This window comes from Sapajus apella, unplaced genomic scaffold (assembly GCF_009761245.1).
Source record: "Sapajus apella isolate SASKATOON/1434 unplaced genomic scaffold, GSC_monkey_1.0 scaffold80, whole genome shotgun sequence".
In the NCBI taxonomy this organism is placed as follows: Eukaryota; Metazoa; Chordata; class Mammalia; order Primates; family Cebidae; genus Sapajus; species Sapajus apella.
Genome location: NW_022437020.1, coordinates 8,334,219 through 8,352,718, shown reverse-complemented (window position 1 = coordinate 8,352,718; position 18,500 = coordinate 8,334,219). Strand labels below are relative to the sequence as shown.

Sequence of the window (18,500 nt, the reverse complement as noted above, 5' to 3'; positions counted from 1 at the left end):
CACACCCACGTTTCTTTTCTCTTCATATCTAGAAAGTTCTAGAACAGAAAAGCTAGAAACTGTTGATTGATAGTAAAGATGCAAATTTTTAAAAAACCATCACACCCCGCTGACTGGTCAGTGAGTCGGGCTGTTCTTCAGGCCTTGTGATGGCTAATGGGCAGCCCCTCCCGGAGGCGGGCGCCTGTTCCTGCTGGGTCCAGGAGCCTCTTGCACGCTACATTTCCTCTCTCCACCTCTTGCCTGTCAGCCAAGTGGTTATGTCGCCTATTGGAGCATTGGTTCCCTCACCCAAAGGATGCAGTCAGGGGCACCTTCTGATTCTGGGTGTGGATGTAATGAAGTCATGGTTAGACGGGCCGGCAAAGCGGGAGCCCTCTGGGGATGTTGGCTGTCTCTGTGATCACTGTTTATGTGAAAGTGCCTCTTTCCTTGAAGTTTCTTCCCATTCCTCAGGAATCAGTTCTCATTTCAGGATGAGACTGCACCTTGCTGGCTTTCACCCAAAGGCCTCACGGGAAAGCCTTGCCGTGGAGCCCAGCAGACCTGTGCCTTCCCCCTCACAGGAGAGGTCAGGGAAGGACTGGACCCACCTTCCTCTCCTAGGAAGGGATACCTCTATCAGGATTCGCTTGTGTTAGTAGCTGCTCTTGATTTTAGCCATGTCAAGCTTGCTTTCTGTCATTCTAGTCTCCCTAGACGTGTTTTGTTTTTCTTCTCACTGTGTAGTTGACAGCAGCTTCCAGGCTGAATAAGAGCCCCACCCTCTGCTCCCGAGCCTGTGTGAGGGTCTCCATGTGCTTCTGGGGATTTGGTCCCCTGCTACACGTGCTGGCCCCACACATGTCTCCTGAAGCCCTGTGTCCACACAATTCAAGCTTCATCCTCCCAGCCCAGTGTGGGGTCCTTGGGAAAGTTGGGTCCTCCCTGGAGTTCTCCCTCAGAACTTCTGTCAGGAAGCCGTCTCTGGAAACCCTGCCAGCCACACCTTCCCCTGCAAGGATTCTCCTCTGTCTTCTCCATGCCACAGATGGAGGGTGCCTCTTTCTGTTGTCTCAGGAGCAACATACAGTTGACTCTGCTCTGTAAAATGTGCTGACCGCCTTCTGGTCTGGACGTGTAGTTGTCCAAGAAAAACCAGTCTCTCTGCAATACCAGTGCCTCCAAAACACATTCCTAACACTGTTTTTTCACTGAAACACAAAGGTGATCATAAACAATTATCCCAAATGTGGCAGACCACAAGGCAGGCTTCAGGCCCTTGTACCATCTCCCCTCACTAAGGCCCAGACGCTGTGAACAGCCACACGTGACAACAACATGGGTTTGAACTGTGCAGGTCCACTTACACATGGGTTTTCTTCTGCCTCTGCTGCTCTTGAGACAGCAAGACCAACCCCTTCTCTCCCTCAGTCCAGCCAACGTGAAGACGATGAGGATGAAGACCTTTATGATGATCCACTTCCACTTAATGAGTAGGAAATATATTTTCTCTTCCTTATGATTTTCTTAACCTTTTCTCTAGCTGACTTTACTATAAGAATATAGTAGAGAACACATAATAACCTATAAAACGTGTTAATTACCTGTACGTGATCAGTAAGACTTTCAGTTAATAGTAGACTACTAATAGTTAAGTTTTGGGGGTGTTAGGTTATGTGTGGATTTTCTGCTGCGTGTGGCGGCTCAGCATTTCTAACCCCCACATTGTTTGGAGGTCAGCCCCACATGCAGGAGGCCCTCACTGATGTCGTGGTTACTGTAGAGGCCTTGTGTTACAGAGACAGTCATAAAAATGAGGGGCCACACGTGGGGTCCTGCCGTATAGCATTTGGGATTATTTAGGTAGCAAATCATGTACCTAGTGGATTGCTTTTCTTTTTTTCTCAAGTTGTTAAAAATAATGACTTAAAGAAAACTGAAGAAAATCAATTCCTTTGGTCATATTTTTAATCAGGGAAAGTTTAAGGAAATGTTAACTATAACAGGTGATTGGAGTAATGGGAACTTACCCACTAAGAGTTAAACTCTAAAGAATACAGGAAGAACAGATACAGATAGCACCCAGTGTCTTTAGGTCTGAGGCAGAGCACCCAAGGAAGGAACAAATCTGGATGACGGTGACCCACACGCAGCTACTGTGAAGGACAGACAGTAGCTTCTACCACCATTCCATCCAGGGATGAAATTACTTGGACCTGGTTAGAGAGGGTGCACCTGGGGCCCACTCAGTGAGGGAGAGGCTTGCAGAGGTTCTGTACTGGTGGAACTCTCTGAGAAGCCACACTTAAGGTGCCCCAGGGAAGAAACTGCATCTTAGACCAGGTTGGGAATTTGTCCTGAAACTTGGTGTGCTTGGAAGCTGCCCACTGGAGTACAGAAGAATGCTGCCCACAGGGAGGTGGAATGCATCACAGGCCACTAAGGAAGCATGCTGAGAGAAGCCGCCTACCAGGACCAGGGAGAAGAGCCTGTTCCTCCTCTATTCAGGTTACGGCTAGTATCCTTTCATCTGAACTTAAAGGACTCCCTTTAGCGTTTATTGTAATGCAGGTCTAGTGGTAACAAACTGTCTCCATTTTTTGTTTATCTGGGAATGTCTTAATTTCCACCTTCATTTTTGAGGGACAGTTACGTGGATATAGAATTCCTTGTTGACAGTTCTTTTGTTAGGCACTTTGAATACATAAGCCCACTTCTTTTTGGCCTTCAAGTTTTCTGGTGAGAGACTGACTAATAATCTTTTTGAAGATGGCTTGTATGGGATGTGTCACTTCTCTTGTTGCTTTCAAGGTTCCCTTTCTGTCTTTTGGCAATTTAATTATAATGTATCTTAGTGTGGGTCCTTGTATCCTTCTTAGAATTTCTCAAGCTTCTTGAATTTGTAGTTATGTCTTTACATTTGGAAACTTGCAAGCATTATTTCTTCAAATAACCTTTTACCGCTTTCTCTTCTCCTGAGACTTTCATAGTGCGTGTGTTGATCCACTTGATGCTGTTCCACAGATTATTTCTGCTCACTTTTGTACATTTTTTTTTCTTTTTACTGCTCAGACTGAATGATTTCAATTGTCCTATATTAACGTTTGTGAATTTTTCCTTCGGCCTGCTAAAATCTGCTATGAACTGGTGGATTTTTCATTTCAGTTCTTACACTTTTCAGTTCTAAAATTTATATTTGTTTCCTTAATTTCCATATCCTTATAGATACTCTCATTTTGTTTGTACATTGTCTTCCTGTCTTTATGCCTTCATTTGGTTCCTGAGCACTTTTAAGACAATTGTTTTAAAGTCTTTGTCTAGCAGGGCCAGCATCTGGGTTTTCTCAGGGAAAGACTCTGCCAATATATTTTGTTCCTTTGAATGAGTCGTACTTCACTGTTTCTTTGTATGCCTTGTGATGTTTTCATTAAAACCTAGACATTCAAATCATATAATGTGGTAACCCTAGAAACAGATTCTACCCCTTCCCCAGGGTGTTTTGTTTTGTTTTATGATTTAGTGGTATCTCTGGATCAGGAATCAACCTGAAGTGAAGCTTAAGGTCTTATCAGGTCTTTTTTTTTTTTTTTTTTGGAAGGACTTCACCTGATGGAGGTTACAGCAATGTCAGCCATCTTCTGCATTCGCACCTTGACAATTTAAAGTAGCAATTAACCATCGGAGCACAGTTATTTGGAAGATAAGGTTCTTATTGCTCACCCTGACTCCAGAAAGTTGCACTAGGAGCACAGACATAGCTGCCTGCCTTTGGGGTGAAGGATGGGCAGTAGCTGCTCCCACACTAAAGGCTGAAATTGAGCAAAACTAATTGAAATTGACCAGCCAGGCTTTCCCCTGGAAGATGCAAGCTTTTAAGTAGACTGCAGTTTCAAAATAGTTTCTTCAGATAGTTTCTGCCAGTTATTGTCAGATTATTGTCTAGATGGAGAGATGGATTTCTGGTGCTTCCTCCTCAGCTCTCTTCCCTGACATCATTCCCTCATTTTAAGATAAGCTCTGGCAATATAGTTCATTTCAGTCTAACTGCTGTTTATTGAAGACCATCCTGTGCAGTGTCCTCTGCTGAGAACACAGAAAAAGGATTTTCCTCCTTTTTCCTTTTAGGAGCCAGAAATTTAAGCACAAAGACATTTAAAAGCAACGTCATTTAGGAGAACTTAGAAAGCCACCAGAAATGGCTAGGAAACATTGTGCCACGCTGCACAGTGTTCCTCCCAGAGGAACAGGAGGAAGACGGTGCTCCATTTCATAAGGTTGATGGTAAGCAGCATAGCAGAGACCTGAACAAGATTTGGAGATGCTCTAGGGAGGAAAGAAAAACAGTCTTCAGGGTGAAGGTGGCCTCAAGGACAGACAGAGGGTTAGGAGGTGGGAAGTGGGGACCGTGGGGCTGTGAGCTAGATAAGGGGCCACATAGAGACTGCCTGTTGGAGAAGTTGTCATGGAGAAGCAGCAGCATAAGCAGATCTGGAGGGAGGTGTGCCAAGGCACGTGTGATACCCCGGGGGTCCGCCTCCACCCGCTTTCTTCTGCATCCAGTTCTCTTACGTCATATCGCATCTTACCTCCTCTCCACCTCCTCACTGTCGGGGTAAAGGTAGTTGTTGTATGTGGGTTAGGCAGATGTAAAACTGGAGAAGTCAGCTTTTGGAAAGGGATGAAACCGTAGGTAAAAGGAAGCTCGATAACAACTCCGGAAGTTAATCACATGCTGTTCACCAATCGCAGGCTACACTCAAGGGTGTAGGGAATGTAGCTGCCTTTCTTCTGCAAACCGACCTCATTTGTATTTTCACACTCCTTGTCCACACTGTGTTCCTCATGACTTCAGCTTCTGCCCTGCTTTCCCTGAGTCTGCATCTAAGTTCCACAAGGAGCGTCTGGTCCTTGTGTCGTCCGGTTCCTTAGTTTCCTGGGGCTGCCATAACGAAGAACCCCCAACCAGGTGGCTTCAACAACCGGAAATTACTGTCTTACAGTCCTGGAGGCTGGAAGTCCAAATCAGGGTGTTGACAGGGTTGGTTTCTCCTGAGGGATGTGAGGAAGAATCTGTTCCAGGCCTCTCCCCCAGCTTCTGGTGGCTTGCTGACAATTTTTGGCATTCTTTGGAGTATAGAAGCATTATTCCAGTCTCTGTTTTTATCTTCTCCTGGTGTTTTCCTGTGTGTGTGTGTGTGTGTGTGTGTGTGTGTGTGTGTGTGTCTGTCTGTATCTGTGTGTCTGTTTATCTCCAGATGTCCCCTTTTTACAAGGACACTTCATATTGGATTAGGGGCTCAACCTACTCCAGTATGACCTCCTTTTATCTAATTCTATCTGTGCCCCGTTGGCCCTATTTCCAAATCGGGTTACACTCTGAGGCACTGGTAGAGGTTAGGACCGTGACATCGTTTTGTGGGGGCCTAGCTCAGCCTGAAACATTGTGCCAGTGTGCCTCTGCGGCCTCACTCCTTCCTTCTCTGGTGTCCACTCGTGGGGACTTATTGCTGGAGTGATGTTTCTCCTGCTGATCCATGTGGCTCTTGGGGGTCACCCCTCTCCACTTGTTCCACCCTGTGCTTCATTATTCATTCTGTCTGCAACTGGTACCCGGGCCAAGGTTCCTGGGGAGGCTTTCTGAGGCTCCTTCTGCCTAAACACACCATGCAATCATTCTCTGAAACTGCCTCTCTTGCCTTCTATGCAGGAAGCAGATCACAAGGTCCCTTTGTTCTCAGGCCCCATAAACCTTCTAGAGGTTTAGCTGTTGCCTTGAAGAGCAGAGCTCAGGGCCCCACTGTGGGGCCACCAGTAGGTTTAATCTCCCTAGGTCTTCTCTTCTCTTGGGGGAGGGAACTATTTTCTGATGTATATGAGGCAGACAGAAGTATGAAAGGGGACTTTCTCCCCAGGACATTTTCTCCAAGACATCTGTGTAGATCAGGAGCTGGCAAACTTAGGTTCCACGGGCCAAATCTGGCTTAACCACCGGGTATTTAATAAAGTTTTATTGGGACACAGCCATGCCTGTTCTTTTACATGTTGTCTCTAGACTGCTTTTGTGCTAAAGTGGCAGATGAGTGGCTGGAGACTGGATGGCCCACAAAACCAAAAGTGTTCACTATCTGGTCCTTCACAGAAACAGCTTTCCAACCCCCCGTGCAGATCTGTTTGACACAAAAGCCTGAAGGCTCTGCCCTCTCCTGCTGTTATCTCTCTCTCAAAGCAGCAATCGCAGGGCGGCCTTGCTCTCTGAACGTGAAGAATGGCAAAGGAAGAAAAACAAATAACAAAGGAAATGGCTGATGTGTTGAGATGACATTTGGCCAGCAGGTGTGCACGGTTTGGAAATTCGTTGCGCAGAACAGTTTGGATGTATGCCCCTTTCTGTCATAGGCTGAATTTCAATAAAAAGTACAGAGGGGCGTGGGAGTGGATAAGAAAGCTTATTCCATCATGATGACCTTGGCATCATGGAAATGAATGGAACCGTTGAGGTTGCCCAGGCCTGGGTCCTCCAAGGACACCCTAGGGCCTTGCAGCCAGGCCCTCACACGTGTGGACTTGGCCAGTGAACACAGCCTAGGTCTCCAGAATGGCTTAAAACCCCAGCCTCAGCACAGAGCACCTGGGACCCAAGACCACAGCATTAACCTGTGTGGTGTCACACCTGCCCAGGTAAAGGGAGCTCAGCCCGGATCTAACTGATCTCCCCTCGAAGCCCATGAGCAGGTGAACTCATTATTCTTTTCATTATAACGTAAACAAGCTTAGTATTTACTCTTCCTGAAACTTAACCTCCAGAGAATACCTGTGGGCCATTTAAAGGTCTTCATTTCAGGCCGAGTGCAGCGGCTTATGCCTGTAATCCCACTACCTTGGGAGGCCAAGGTGGGCAGATCACAAGGTCAAAAGATCAAGACCATCCTGGCCAACATGGGGAAAACTTGTCTTTACTGAAAAAAAATACACAAAAATTAGCTTGGCATGGTGGCACGTGCCTATAGTCCAGCTACTGGGGAGGCTGAGGCAGGAGAATCACTTGAACTTGAGAGGCAGAGGTTGCCCAGCCTGGCGACAGAGCAAGACTCCATCTCTCCTCTAAAAAAGTATTCATTTCAGAGGAAACCCTTGCAAAACGTACACACACACATACACACATGCTCCAGAGATGTCCCTTGGGTTTTCATTGTTACCCATGGCCAAATTTTAAGTTCAGATGAAGGACACAACGTGTCTCTGCTTCCGTGATTCCCAGTTCCCGGATGCACCTTTCAGAGGGCTCACTTCAACTTGCCGGCAATGTGGGTCTGGGGTTGTGGGCATGTGGTTTGTAACAGCGGAGAGGACTTTGCTTTGGAAATCTTGCCCTGCCCCCATCCCCCCCCTCCTCTTCCTCCCGGCAAGAGTGAAAGAAACAGAGCTCTCCTGCTCTTCGGTAGCACCATCTGGTTAATGCAGGCCTTCTTCTTCCTTCTAGCCCTGGGCCTGGAGGCGCACACTGCCTGGGTGCCAGTGTGGAGCATGCGGTCTGCGAGAACCTGCCCTGCCCCAAGGGTCTGCCCAGCTTCCGGGACCAGCAGTGCCAGGCACACGACCGGCTGAGCAGCAAGAAGAAGGGCCTGCTGACTGCCGTGGTGGTTGATGGTAAAGACATATGGCATGTCCTTGTGTGGCGGCCTCCTGTCCTCCCCCAGGAACATAAAAGCCACCTAGGGAAGCTGGGGGACACCCCTTTCCCAAACCAACCCGGCAAGACACCCCAGTCCTCTGCCCAAGTCAGCTGTGGCCCAGCTTTGTGAGTCGGGGCCGGGGGTGGGGGGTTCACCTTGAATGACCCAACTCTGTGAGATGTTGCAGCTGCAGCTGTGGAAGCAGGCAGCAGGCCAGATGCATCCCACAACCCCATTTGTAGCAAGGAGGCTGTGCTGGCATCCTGCACCCGGCGCCATGTGCAGAGGGACCCAGGGCAAACTGAGGAGAGCAAGGCTTTACCGCGGCAGCACGGTGTGTTGCTGTGGCTGCTGTCTGGCTTCCCGGTGTGAACGCTCCCCTGCATGGCTTCTCCTGGTTTATTTTGGATTGGCTCTTAATCCTTGGCCAGGATGTTGGGGGACATTTTGAGAATAGGTGACAACATGGGAAAGATGATAATAAGCACAGGTCACATTTTCTTCCCAAGAGCTTTCTCCCAAATCAAGAGACTGCTCCGTTGGGCCCCTGCAGGCATTTCTGGGTGCTGATAAAGTTCTAGGTGGTATGTCATGGATACATTTGTCATGTCTGCTTAATTAACGTCCTTAATAGAAAAGGACACCCCACGGCCCACTTCGGGGTTGTTGGTTTTTTTTTTTTTTTTTAAACCTAAAACTGTTCTTCTTTAGGAAGTAAGACTTTGTGTTGTAATGATGATGTGAGCCCGTTTATCAGTACTTCGTGTACAAGATACAAGTTAGCACTGCATACATTGTCTCACTTAATACCCAAAACAGGCCATGCAGAAGATGAGAGGGAACGAGGTTACAGGACACCTCTAAGCGCCAGTAACTGACAAGAGGCCAGGGCAGAAGCTGACCTCAGTTCCAGGGAAGTTGACTCACAGAAAATAGGCAGCTGTCGTCTGGCTTCCAACACTGGAACACGGCAGCCTGCATGACTTCATGGGTGTGGAGTCAAGGGGCTTTAAGAAAAGCTTAGGAAACTGGGCTTGGTTTTTAGAGAGCCTCAAAAATGTTTTGCAGAAGAATGACGTTCTGATGCCAGGTCTTGGGTTTCTTCCCTGTGATGGGAAGAGCCTTTGAAATCTGCATTCCACGGTCTGCTGTCGCAAGTTCTAGTGTGCACGGCTGTGTGAGGGTAGGCCCAGGCGTCTCTGGAAGAGCAGCCTGAGATCCGCAGCTTCTAACAGTCTGACCGGTCCTCTCTGAGCTGACTCGTAAAGCCACATGTGATGCTCTGAATTGTAGCAGGTCACAGCAACCCATGCAGATGAGGACTCGTTAAAAGTTTTAGGGAGCCCCTGATCTGCCATTGTCCTTTTTTAAAAAGAGCACTACCTTCGGGAACTGTGTACTGTAGCAACACCATCAGCTAGTCAGCAGAATTCACAAGAAACACGGCCTTGGCACCATCAACTTTCCCTGCAGATGAGGGAGAGCAGAGACCTACCCTCCTAAAAAGAACAGTGTGTCTGGGGCCACGCACTTGCACACAGGCCCTCGCCTCTCTCTGCCTGGCTGTGAAGCAGATGGGGGAGGTGGCAGGAGGCCTCTGCTGTGTCAGCCACACGCAGATCCCTAATTTGAAGTGAGAGAGCTGCCCTTGGCCCAGTTCTCATGAGAAGTGGCTGGTTGTCACGAGAAGCAGCTCGGATTCCGAACCTTCGGCTTTGCCGAGCATGCCAGAAAAGGATGCTTTTAGACCTCCTTCCTGTCCGCTCCCGCTTCGCAGGAGCAAGAGGAGGGGAGGTCTGGGACAGACTCTGCTCTTGAGAGTTCGGCTTGTCCTCGTGCACCAGTTGTTCTTTCCTTGTTGCCTGCTTCAGTTTTCAGTGCCCCTGCCTCATGTATTCAGTGCAGTGTCTGTGTTTCCACACATTTCTCCAAGTCCAGATTAAACTTCGGCTTTCCTTCTGACCACTTTTGAATGGCTGGACTTTGGTTGCCTTATCACCGCAGTGGCTGGGACTTCAGTCTGCCCCGGTCCTCCATCCAGGAAGCCTTGTGGTGCGGCTCTTTGGGGAGCTGCTTGGGTTGGGAACGTGACCTTTCACCCACTTACTTTCTGTCCCCTGTGCTCAAGTTGTAAGTTATTGTCACTGGAGTGCCACTGCCTTTGATGTGAAAAGCACAGCCCCGTTTGATACAGACAGCTCACAGGCAGTAAGTATCTCACCTTTGAAGGAGAGACCCCAAGCTCGGGACTTTGCGTAGGTAGCTAGACATGGCCTCCTCTTGGGTAATATCGTCCTGACCTCTTGCATCTGCAGGGAATTTCATTTCTCTCTCAAATCTAAACAGAAGCCAACATTTTTTACAGGAGCATTCCACAAAGGGTAAAAACAAGTAATAAACGGCCAATTTAGAAGGCAGGGGGAGAATACGGATTATAAGTGTACCTCTGAAAACTGTTCATAAAAGGTACAGTTCTAGCTGAGCTGTGATAGGAACGATGCCTGTGGTTGGGCTCTGGGCTCTTCTGAAGCCCATGATGACTGCCCCATTCATAGCAATGCTGTCGCCGTGGAATTCTTTGGCGAGTGACGCACAGTTCAAGAGAGGGGAAACTGTATTTTTTTTCTTTTTTCTCTCTCCTTTAAAAAAAAAAAAAATTATTGCAGAGGTAGATTTTCCAAGGGAGGATTCAGGACCACAAAATCCATCCCACCTCCAAAAGAAGACAAAGACTCTCCTTAGAAAATATTTCTCAGTGGAAAAGCCTCTAGACAGAAACCCATTGAGATGGCACATTGCCAAACCCACCCTGTTTCTGCTTTCCCTGTGGAATCTCATTGAAGTGGAAACCTTCAAGAGTTCAGCCCTCTCTGCCCAGGCCAGCAGGCCGTGGGCCCACCAAAGTGTCAGAGAGCTTGGCAGAGGCTGCGTCTGGCCATGGCTGTGCATTCCCAGCTCCTCCCGCCTGGCACAGCAGAACCCAGGTCTGAGCCTCTGTGGGGGTGAGGGGCATGATGGTTAGGGCTCTCTGACTCCAGCTCCGCCAAGCCAGCTGGGGCTGCTTAATGAGAACGAGGGAAGCTGTCACAAAGCCAGAGATGTCAGGACCGTAGCTCCGAGGTCTCTGCTGCTTGCATTTGGTAGTCACACCCTCCTGCACCCACAAGTTTTCTCAGAGCTTGTCTATGTGCAAGCTGGTAGGGTAGCCCACGGCACCTCTTACGTAAATACACATGCCTCATCTAGATCCTTTGGGACCACATACGGTTCAGGTCTCAGAGCATTTTATGTGTTCAAATCAGCCAAATATCTGTATCCCTGGTGGGTTCCAGGAAAGCACCCCATATTCAAACATGTGGGTCTGCCCACCAGGTAACCTCACGAAGGGAGATACAGACACTACCAAGATCTCACATCAATCCAGGCTGGTTTTGCCGCCAAATGTGTTTGCCACAAATGGAAGAGAACACTTAGAGTTGTCAGAGCTTTCTGGATTTTTAAATTACATATAAGGGAGTATAGCCTTCTTTGGGATTCATCAACCATGAGCAGACATGACTTCTCTGCATCTGAATTTCAGTACTCCATTCGCAGGAAAGAGACGAGGAATGGACCAGCTATGGATAGGTGCTCAGTGCTGGTCAAATCCACGGAGGCCTGGCTGCCGGGGCTGCCTGATGAGGCCGGGCAGGCGGCTTTGGGGGACAGGAGTCTGAGTAGCCTCCTCAGCATGTGTCCCCCGACAGAGGATCAGGCAGAACTTGGATGAGTGCTGTGATGAACTCAAAAACAGTGTTTCCACCATACGAAGACCTCCTAACTGCTGGCAGAGAGAGAGTAGCAAGAATGTGGAGAGCCATGAGTGTCGTCTTCACTGCAGAGGAATGTTCCAAACCAGCAAGCAGACGTCACCATGTGGCTTCTAAGCATCTGAGCCCATCTTCCCTGCCCTGCCTGTGACCTTCTGCAGCCAAGCAGAAGTCCTGCTGCCAGGCAGGCCAGCAAGAAGCCAGAGTGGCCCCAGGCTTTGCAGCATCACCCAGAATTGCAGCATCACTCAATTGCAGCATCACTCAGAATTGTGGCGTCACTCAGAGTTGCGGCGTCACTCAGAATTGCGGCGTCACTCAGAATTGCAGCAGCACTCAGAATTGCGGCGTCACTCAGAATTGCGGCGTCACTCAGAATTGCAGCAGCATGCAGAGTTGCGGCGTCACTCAGAATTGCGGCGGCACTCAGAATTGCAGCAGCACTCAGAGTTGCGGCGTCACTCAGAATTGCATCTCGGCACACACCAGGCATGCAGGCAGCATGCTCCAAGCTTCTTTCCTTCAAGTGTGTGGTTGGTTGTATAACTTGTAAAGAAACGCGATTTCTCCCTGTGCTACTGGGGATGTGAGAGTGTTGACGCTATGCCCAAAGCCGAATCCCTCCCCTTCCTGTTATTTATCAGGGAACTTGTCTGGGGGTTAATTTTTCACCTGAGGCAGCCTGGAGGGAAACAGAGAACTTTGAGGCCTTCTGAGCCTCCTCCTCACATTTTATAAAGCTTATCCTCAGTCCCTTTGGAGATCATGCCTTACAGTTTGCTAGTGATGTGGGTGCCCTGAATTCCAAGCAGAGGCCTCAAAGAGGAGATGGACACATGGAGAGTTTTCGCTGAGCAGGGCAGGGAGGCCCCACCTCTAGACCCTGTTCTGGAGCCTGAGTGTCCCTGGCCGTCCAAGCTGTGAAGGGCAGTGTCTGCAGGTGAGCGGTTGCATGCAGGTGGAGCTGAGTGTGCATTCCTGCGAGGGTTATGGCCAGCATCCCTCCAGCTGAGGTTGGCCTCTGCTTTGCAGAGTCCCCATTTCTCTGCCCACCCCAAAGAGTCCAGATAAACAGCCTTCATCCCTTCCAAGTCTGGCCTTTCTAACTTGCCGCAAAACAGCCTCTGCTTTTCTACCCAAGTCTCATTTCCACTTCTGTTCAGATCAGAGGATACACTCGGAAGCCAGAAACATGCATGAAACTGGTGGTTTATTCTTGGCAATGCCACTTTGCCCTTGATAATTTTGGTCCTAGGAATTGTCAGTTTAGAGAGGAAACTGGAATGATGGAGAAAGAACCAGATTGCAGCCAAGAGGCTGGGGTGTGCCCTGCCAACTGTCGAGCACCTTCTGTGAGCCCCGTGTGCACGTCTGTATAATGGAATGATGACAGCACCCACCTGAAATGAATAGACACTACTTAGCGTGCTGCATGGCACACCATAGGTAGTAAATATCGCTGATGATTTCATCATCCTTACTATGACTACTGTTGAACAAATCACCTCAATGCTCAGTTTCTCCCAGTACAGAGCCAACATTTCAGTCTAAAGGCAATTAAAATCCACAATTTCAAACCCCTTTGGCCATGGGACCCTTGCTTTCAATGAAACAGTAGAGGCAGTCCAGTGTGTGGAGTAGACTCCATGCTGGGGGCTGTGTTGCTGTATCTCTTCTACCAGCTCCCCAGGATGCTTGGGGAACCTCAGGGCCCAGAGGGGACCTCTGGAACCCTGTCAAGGAAGTCCTCTCGAGCTAATCTCAGTGTACGTCTCCATCTTCCAGAGTTCTCCTTCCAACAGCCACCTCCTGAGGTCCTTCCCTGCAAATGGAAGGACAGCTGCCCCTAGCCTGCTGGCACGGGAAATGACTCATTCCTTCCAGGCTGCACCCAGCCCTCTGACAGCTCCCATCAGACCTGTCGCATGTGGCCTCATCCTGCGTTTGCTGTGCACTTGGCCATGAGCCCACTGCGGCCCTCAGAAGCAAACATCAGCTGTCTGTCTTTCCCTTGCAGTGCCCTCAGAGTGCCTTGTGTGAGGGAGGGGCTCAGTCCCTGCTTGGTGAGTGGGTAGTGTTGAGGCGTCATTACTCCGCCAACCCGGGAAGCCTAAGCTCTCCAGGCTACTCTCGGGCAGATGTTTTCCCCACAACTAACTGGAAGAACTGAGCGAAGATGCCAGTGCTACCCCACGTCAAAGCTGGCGTGAGGGAGGAGCTCCGGGGTGGAAGCTTCCAGGGCGGTCGAAGACAAGGTGCCTTGAGGGATTTCCAAGCAAAGATCACATCCCGGGCACAGGCATGAGAGCTGGGCATGTTCTGGGAGGTCACGTGGTTTCCACCCTGCCTGGGTGCACTTCTGGCAGCCCACATGTCCTCTTTGTACCTCACTCCCACCCAGTTTCCGCTGCGATCTCCGTGCCCCATAGCACAGCTCTGCAACTGTCGCCCAGCAGCTAGGGGAGCTCTAAAGCTGTTAGCAAAGCCACTGTCATGGAGACCCTTGGGGAGGCATTCTCATTCACCTTCCCCTCCCCCTCCTTTCTCTAAGAGTGGCTCCGGCTCACCCTGATGTCTATTCATCAACTATTAGCACACAACTATTCCTTTGTTCAGCCAGATATATTTGATGCCTTAAGGAAAAGGAAATGCATCATTGCAAAGGATAAAGAGATGAGAAAAGACAGCCCGCAGAGCTCCGACCACCACCATCGTTCCCCTGAGTCTGTGGGTCTTTTTCCACTTGCTGTGCCTTGTGTTCAGAGGAGCTGGAGCATGCACCTGAGCTCATGCACACCTGTTTACCCGTGCTGACCTGTCCCCCAGCGTTTCCCACTGTCCACCTGTACCTGCGCCCTGCGTGGCCCACCCATACCTTCCCACGTCAACATCTCCCAACCTTTCCCTCCTCAGATAAGCCGTGCGAACTCTACTGCTCGCCCCTCGGGAAGGAGTCCCCACTGCTGGTGGCTGACAGGGTCCTGGATGGCACACCTTGCGGACCCTACGAGACTGATCTTTGCGTGCACGGCAAGTGCCAGGTGACGTACTTCTCCTTTGGTCCTTGGTGGGGCTTTGGAAGGGAGACTGTCTCTCTGCAGATGGTGAGGGTGGGTAGAGCGGAGGCCTTGGGAGGCCAGGGGGAGTGGATTTTCTTAGAAGGCTCCCATCGCTGCCGCCTCCTGCAGCCAGTGTTGGCTGGTGCACCACCGCTAGCTCAGCAGTGACTGAGCGGCAGGCCAGCAGGAGTGGAGGTGACTGAAAAAACAGGTGCAGCATATTCTAAGACTTTGAAAACTGCTTTAGATATCATGACCAAAGCGAAGGCAGGCAGGGAACTAAGAGGCGCTTGGAGGATATCTGCACAGGCTAGGCTCCGTCTAGTGCAAAAGAGACGGCGGAACGGAGCCAGTTCCTGTGCAGGTGGAGCCAGGCAGATAGGCATGCCCGCCTGTCAGGGAGCACCCATCTGCTGCCATATAGTCCCAAAGGCATCGAGGGCTGAGCGACCACTGGTTAGAACAATGATAAAAGTCAGACATTTAAGAAAAGAGAAGCCAGGTGCGGCGGCTCATGGCTGTAATCCCAGCATTTTGGGAGGCCAAGGCGGGTGGATCATGAGGTCAGGAGTTTAAGACCAGCCTAGCCAACATGGTGAAATCGCGTCTCTACTACAAATACAAAAATATATTAGCCTGGTGTAGTGGCTCATGCTTGTAATGCCAGCTACTTGGGAGGCTGAGGCAGGAAAATTGCTTGAACCAGGGAGGCGGAAGTTGCAGTGAGCCAAGATCATGTGACTGCCCTCCAGCCTGGGCAACAGAGCAAGACTCTATCTCGGGGCGGGTGGGAAGGAGAGGGAACGTGGGAAGGGGGAAGGAAGCTTACCCTCAACCCGCATTAACCGCGTCCGAGCTGAGGGCCATCTGTAGCTTTTGTCTTCCCCAGGTGGGGCTCCTGGCCTGGGGTAGCAGAGGTGACTCCGTGCTCTCTGTCTGTCCCTCAGAACAAGCACGTCCTGAGGTGGTGCAGCAGCTGGGTTGGGTGGTGGGTGTCAAGAAGCTGTGTGTTTTCTGTGCCTAGAGGGGCATGGCCCTCACTCATGCCGCAGGTACCATATTCCCTGATGACTTGGCTCAAGCTGGGCGCGTTGTGAGAGAGCCCCAGCATCTTGGCTTGGGCACCTGTAACGATACACCACAGACATTTATTACTCACAGTTCTGGATGCTGGGAAGTCCAACACTGAGGCATTGAGGCACAGGCAGGTTTGGGATCTGGTGAGGGGTCGTCGATCATAGGCAGCATTCCTTGCTCTGTCCTCTCATGGTGGAAGGGGCTGGTGAGCCCTCTTGTGAGTCTCTCATGGGGCCCTGATCCTGTTGATGAGGGTTCTGACCTCATGACCCAATCATGTCCCAAAAGGTCGCACCTCCTAACACCATCACCTTGGCTGGTGATGATTCATATGGATTTGGCGAGACACAAACATGCAGACCAAAGCACCCAAGGAGCCCTCTGCCCCCAGCCACATACACCTGTTCCCGTCATCCTGCACCACGTTCTCTCAGCTGTGTCCTCCCCAGGGGAGCCCACCGAGAGCTAGTGACAGCGGCAGCTCCTGCAATCCGGAGCAGGCAGATCAGTGTCAGGATCACCGTGGGTTGTTCTCACAAACTGTGGCTGAGTCACACGCCAGCTTCGGGCATCAGGTCCCTTTACCCACGTGGACAGCTTATGCTGTCTGCTTGCTCAGTGCCTAGCGGAGGGCATGGGCATCAGTATTTTAGGGTGTGTGAAAAGCAGAACAAGTAGCAAGGCGGAAAGACGCAAAGACAACTTCCAGGGTGACAGCTGCGGCAAACCGTTTCACCCCAATAGATGTTTGTTTCCTGCTAAGGTCAAGCCGGTCTGAAACTGCGATTTTTCAGGGAAAAGCTTGACAAGACCCAGACTCCTTTGGCACTGCCTGGCTGTGTTATCAGATACTATCAAATGTGGATAAGCGTGGGTGATGGGCGCCTGGTGCCCAAGAGTCTTGGCACAGCCGCCTCCTGGGAGGAGGGCAGTGATGAGTGGTTGAACAGGCCCCTCCAGGCTGCTTCCTTGCAGCAAAGAATGTGCAAGGCCCTGCCCCTCGGGCAGGCTGAACAAAGCCCTTATCATTGTTACTGAAATGAGGCATTGCTGATGTTTCTTGGTAAACTTCTAACCAGCCAAGTGCGGGGCTGGTGTCCTTCCTAAATTACACACTTCCACGGCCCATTCTGCCCAGAGACTTAATGTTCCTCCGAAGTTCAGAGCTCTTACACCCTTTAGAGCAGCACCAGCCAAGCCACCCCTGGCCTCTGCCGGCATCTTCTGCTGCGTTCTTGCCAACAGAGAGGCATTTCCTTTTTTTTTTTTTTCCTTTTTTTGAGATGGAGTTTTGCCCTTGTTGCCCAGGCTGGAGTGCAGTGACGTGATCTCGGCTCACTGCAACCTCTGCCTCCCAGGTTCAAGCGATTCTCCTACGGGGAGGCGTTTCTAAGAATCTTGAAATTCTCTAGCCAGTGGGGTCTGTGTTCCTGGCTGGACAGAATTTCTGGTTTAAGTCATCTGTGCCACTGGGCCGCATCCATGACCTTAGTTTTAATCACAGCCTTTTCAGCTAGGGGGTGTTCTCCATACTGTGACAGTGAAACCTTTAGTCAGTGGAATCAAAGACAAGCTGCTGCTCGAGGCATTTGAATAGCCTAAGCCTGTGGTCATGAGAATACCATTGAGCCCAACCCCATTCTGCACTTGGGTGTTGTCTTAGTCAATTGAGGCTGCTATAACAGAGTACCCTAGACTGGGTGGCTTAGAAGCAACAGACATTGATTTCTTAACGCTCTGGAGCCTGGAAATCCAGCATCCAGGGGTCAGCGTACTTGTAGATGTTTGTTTTCCTGCTAAGGCCAAACCAGTCTGAAACTGGGATTTTTCAGGGAAAAGCTTGACAAGACCCAGGCTCCTTTGGCACTGCCTGGCCATGTTATCAAATACGGATAAGTGTATTCAGCCCACGTTCATGCTGTAAACTGCTGCTGTTCTGTGTCCTCACATGGCACAAAGAGAGCTAGTTTCCGGGCGTGGTGGTGTGGGCCTATAGTCCCAGCTGCTCCGGAGGCTGAGATGGGAGGATCATTGAACCTGAGAGGCAGAGGCTGCAGTGAACTGAGATTGTACCACTGCGCTCCAGCCTGGGTGATAAAGTGAGACCGTGTCTTAAAAAAAGAAAAAATCATTTTCTTGAGGCTGGGAGTGGTGGCTCACACCTGGAATTGCTGCACTTTGGGAGGCTGAGGCAGGCAGATCATTGGAGGTCAGGAGTTCAAGACCAGCCTGGCCAACATGGTGAAACTCCGTCTCTACTAAAAATCCAAAAAAATTAGCCGGACGTGATGGTGCATGCCTGTAGTCCCAGCTACTCGGGAGGCTGAAGCAGGAGAATCTTTTGAACCTGGGGAGGCAGAGGTTGCAATGAGCCGAGATTGTGCCATTGCACTCCAGCCTGGGTGACAGAGTGAGATTCCATCTCAAAAAAATAAAAAAGAGCTAGCTAGCTCCCTAGCCTCTTCTTACAAAGGCACCAACACATTCGAGTGCTGCCCCCTCTTGACCTAATCACCTCCCAGAGGCTTCACTCCCAATTGCTATCACGTTGATATAAAGGTTTTAATTTATGAACTCCAGAAGACACAAACATGCAGTCCATCGCAGATGTGATGGGCATGGCGTTGGGGTGCACGCCTTCCTGTTCCCAGATGCTACTCCATCCCCAGGACCAGGTCCAGTCTGTCTCCAGTGTCTCTACCGTTGTCACCATCATTGCAGAGATTGGCGCCTGCACTGTGCCTTACACTAACGAGGCAGAGTCACCAGGGCATGGAGGTGCAGATGGAGGCACCTTTGACGGTGCTCGGAGGGGCAGGTGGAGGCACCTTTGACGGTGCTCGGAGGGGCAGGTGGAGGCACCTTTCACGGTGCTCGGAGGGGCAGGTGGAGGCACCTTT

At 50.3% G+C, this 18,500-nt stretch overlaps 1 protein-coding gene across 1 annotated transcript in view; it reads left to right on the top strand.

Annotated features, from left to right (window-relative positions):
* The window catches only part of ADAMTS17 (ADAM metallopeptidase with thrombospondin type 1 motif 17), a 334,656-nt gene that overhangs the window by 206,111 nt on the left and 110,045 nt on the right, over positions 1-18,500 (top strand). Inside the window, exons 14-15 of the mRNA XM_032252856.1 lie at positions 7,463-7,629; positions 14,378-14,505. Of these exons, the coding sequence (XP_032108747.1) occupies positions 7,463-7,629; positions 14,378-14,505 (295 nt within the window). The remainder of the gene's footprint in view (positions 1-7,462; positions 7,630-14,377; positions 14,506-18,500) is intronic.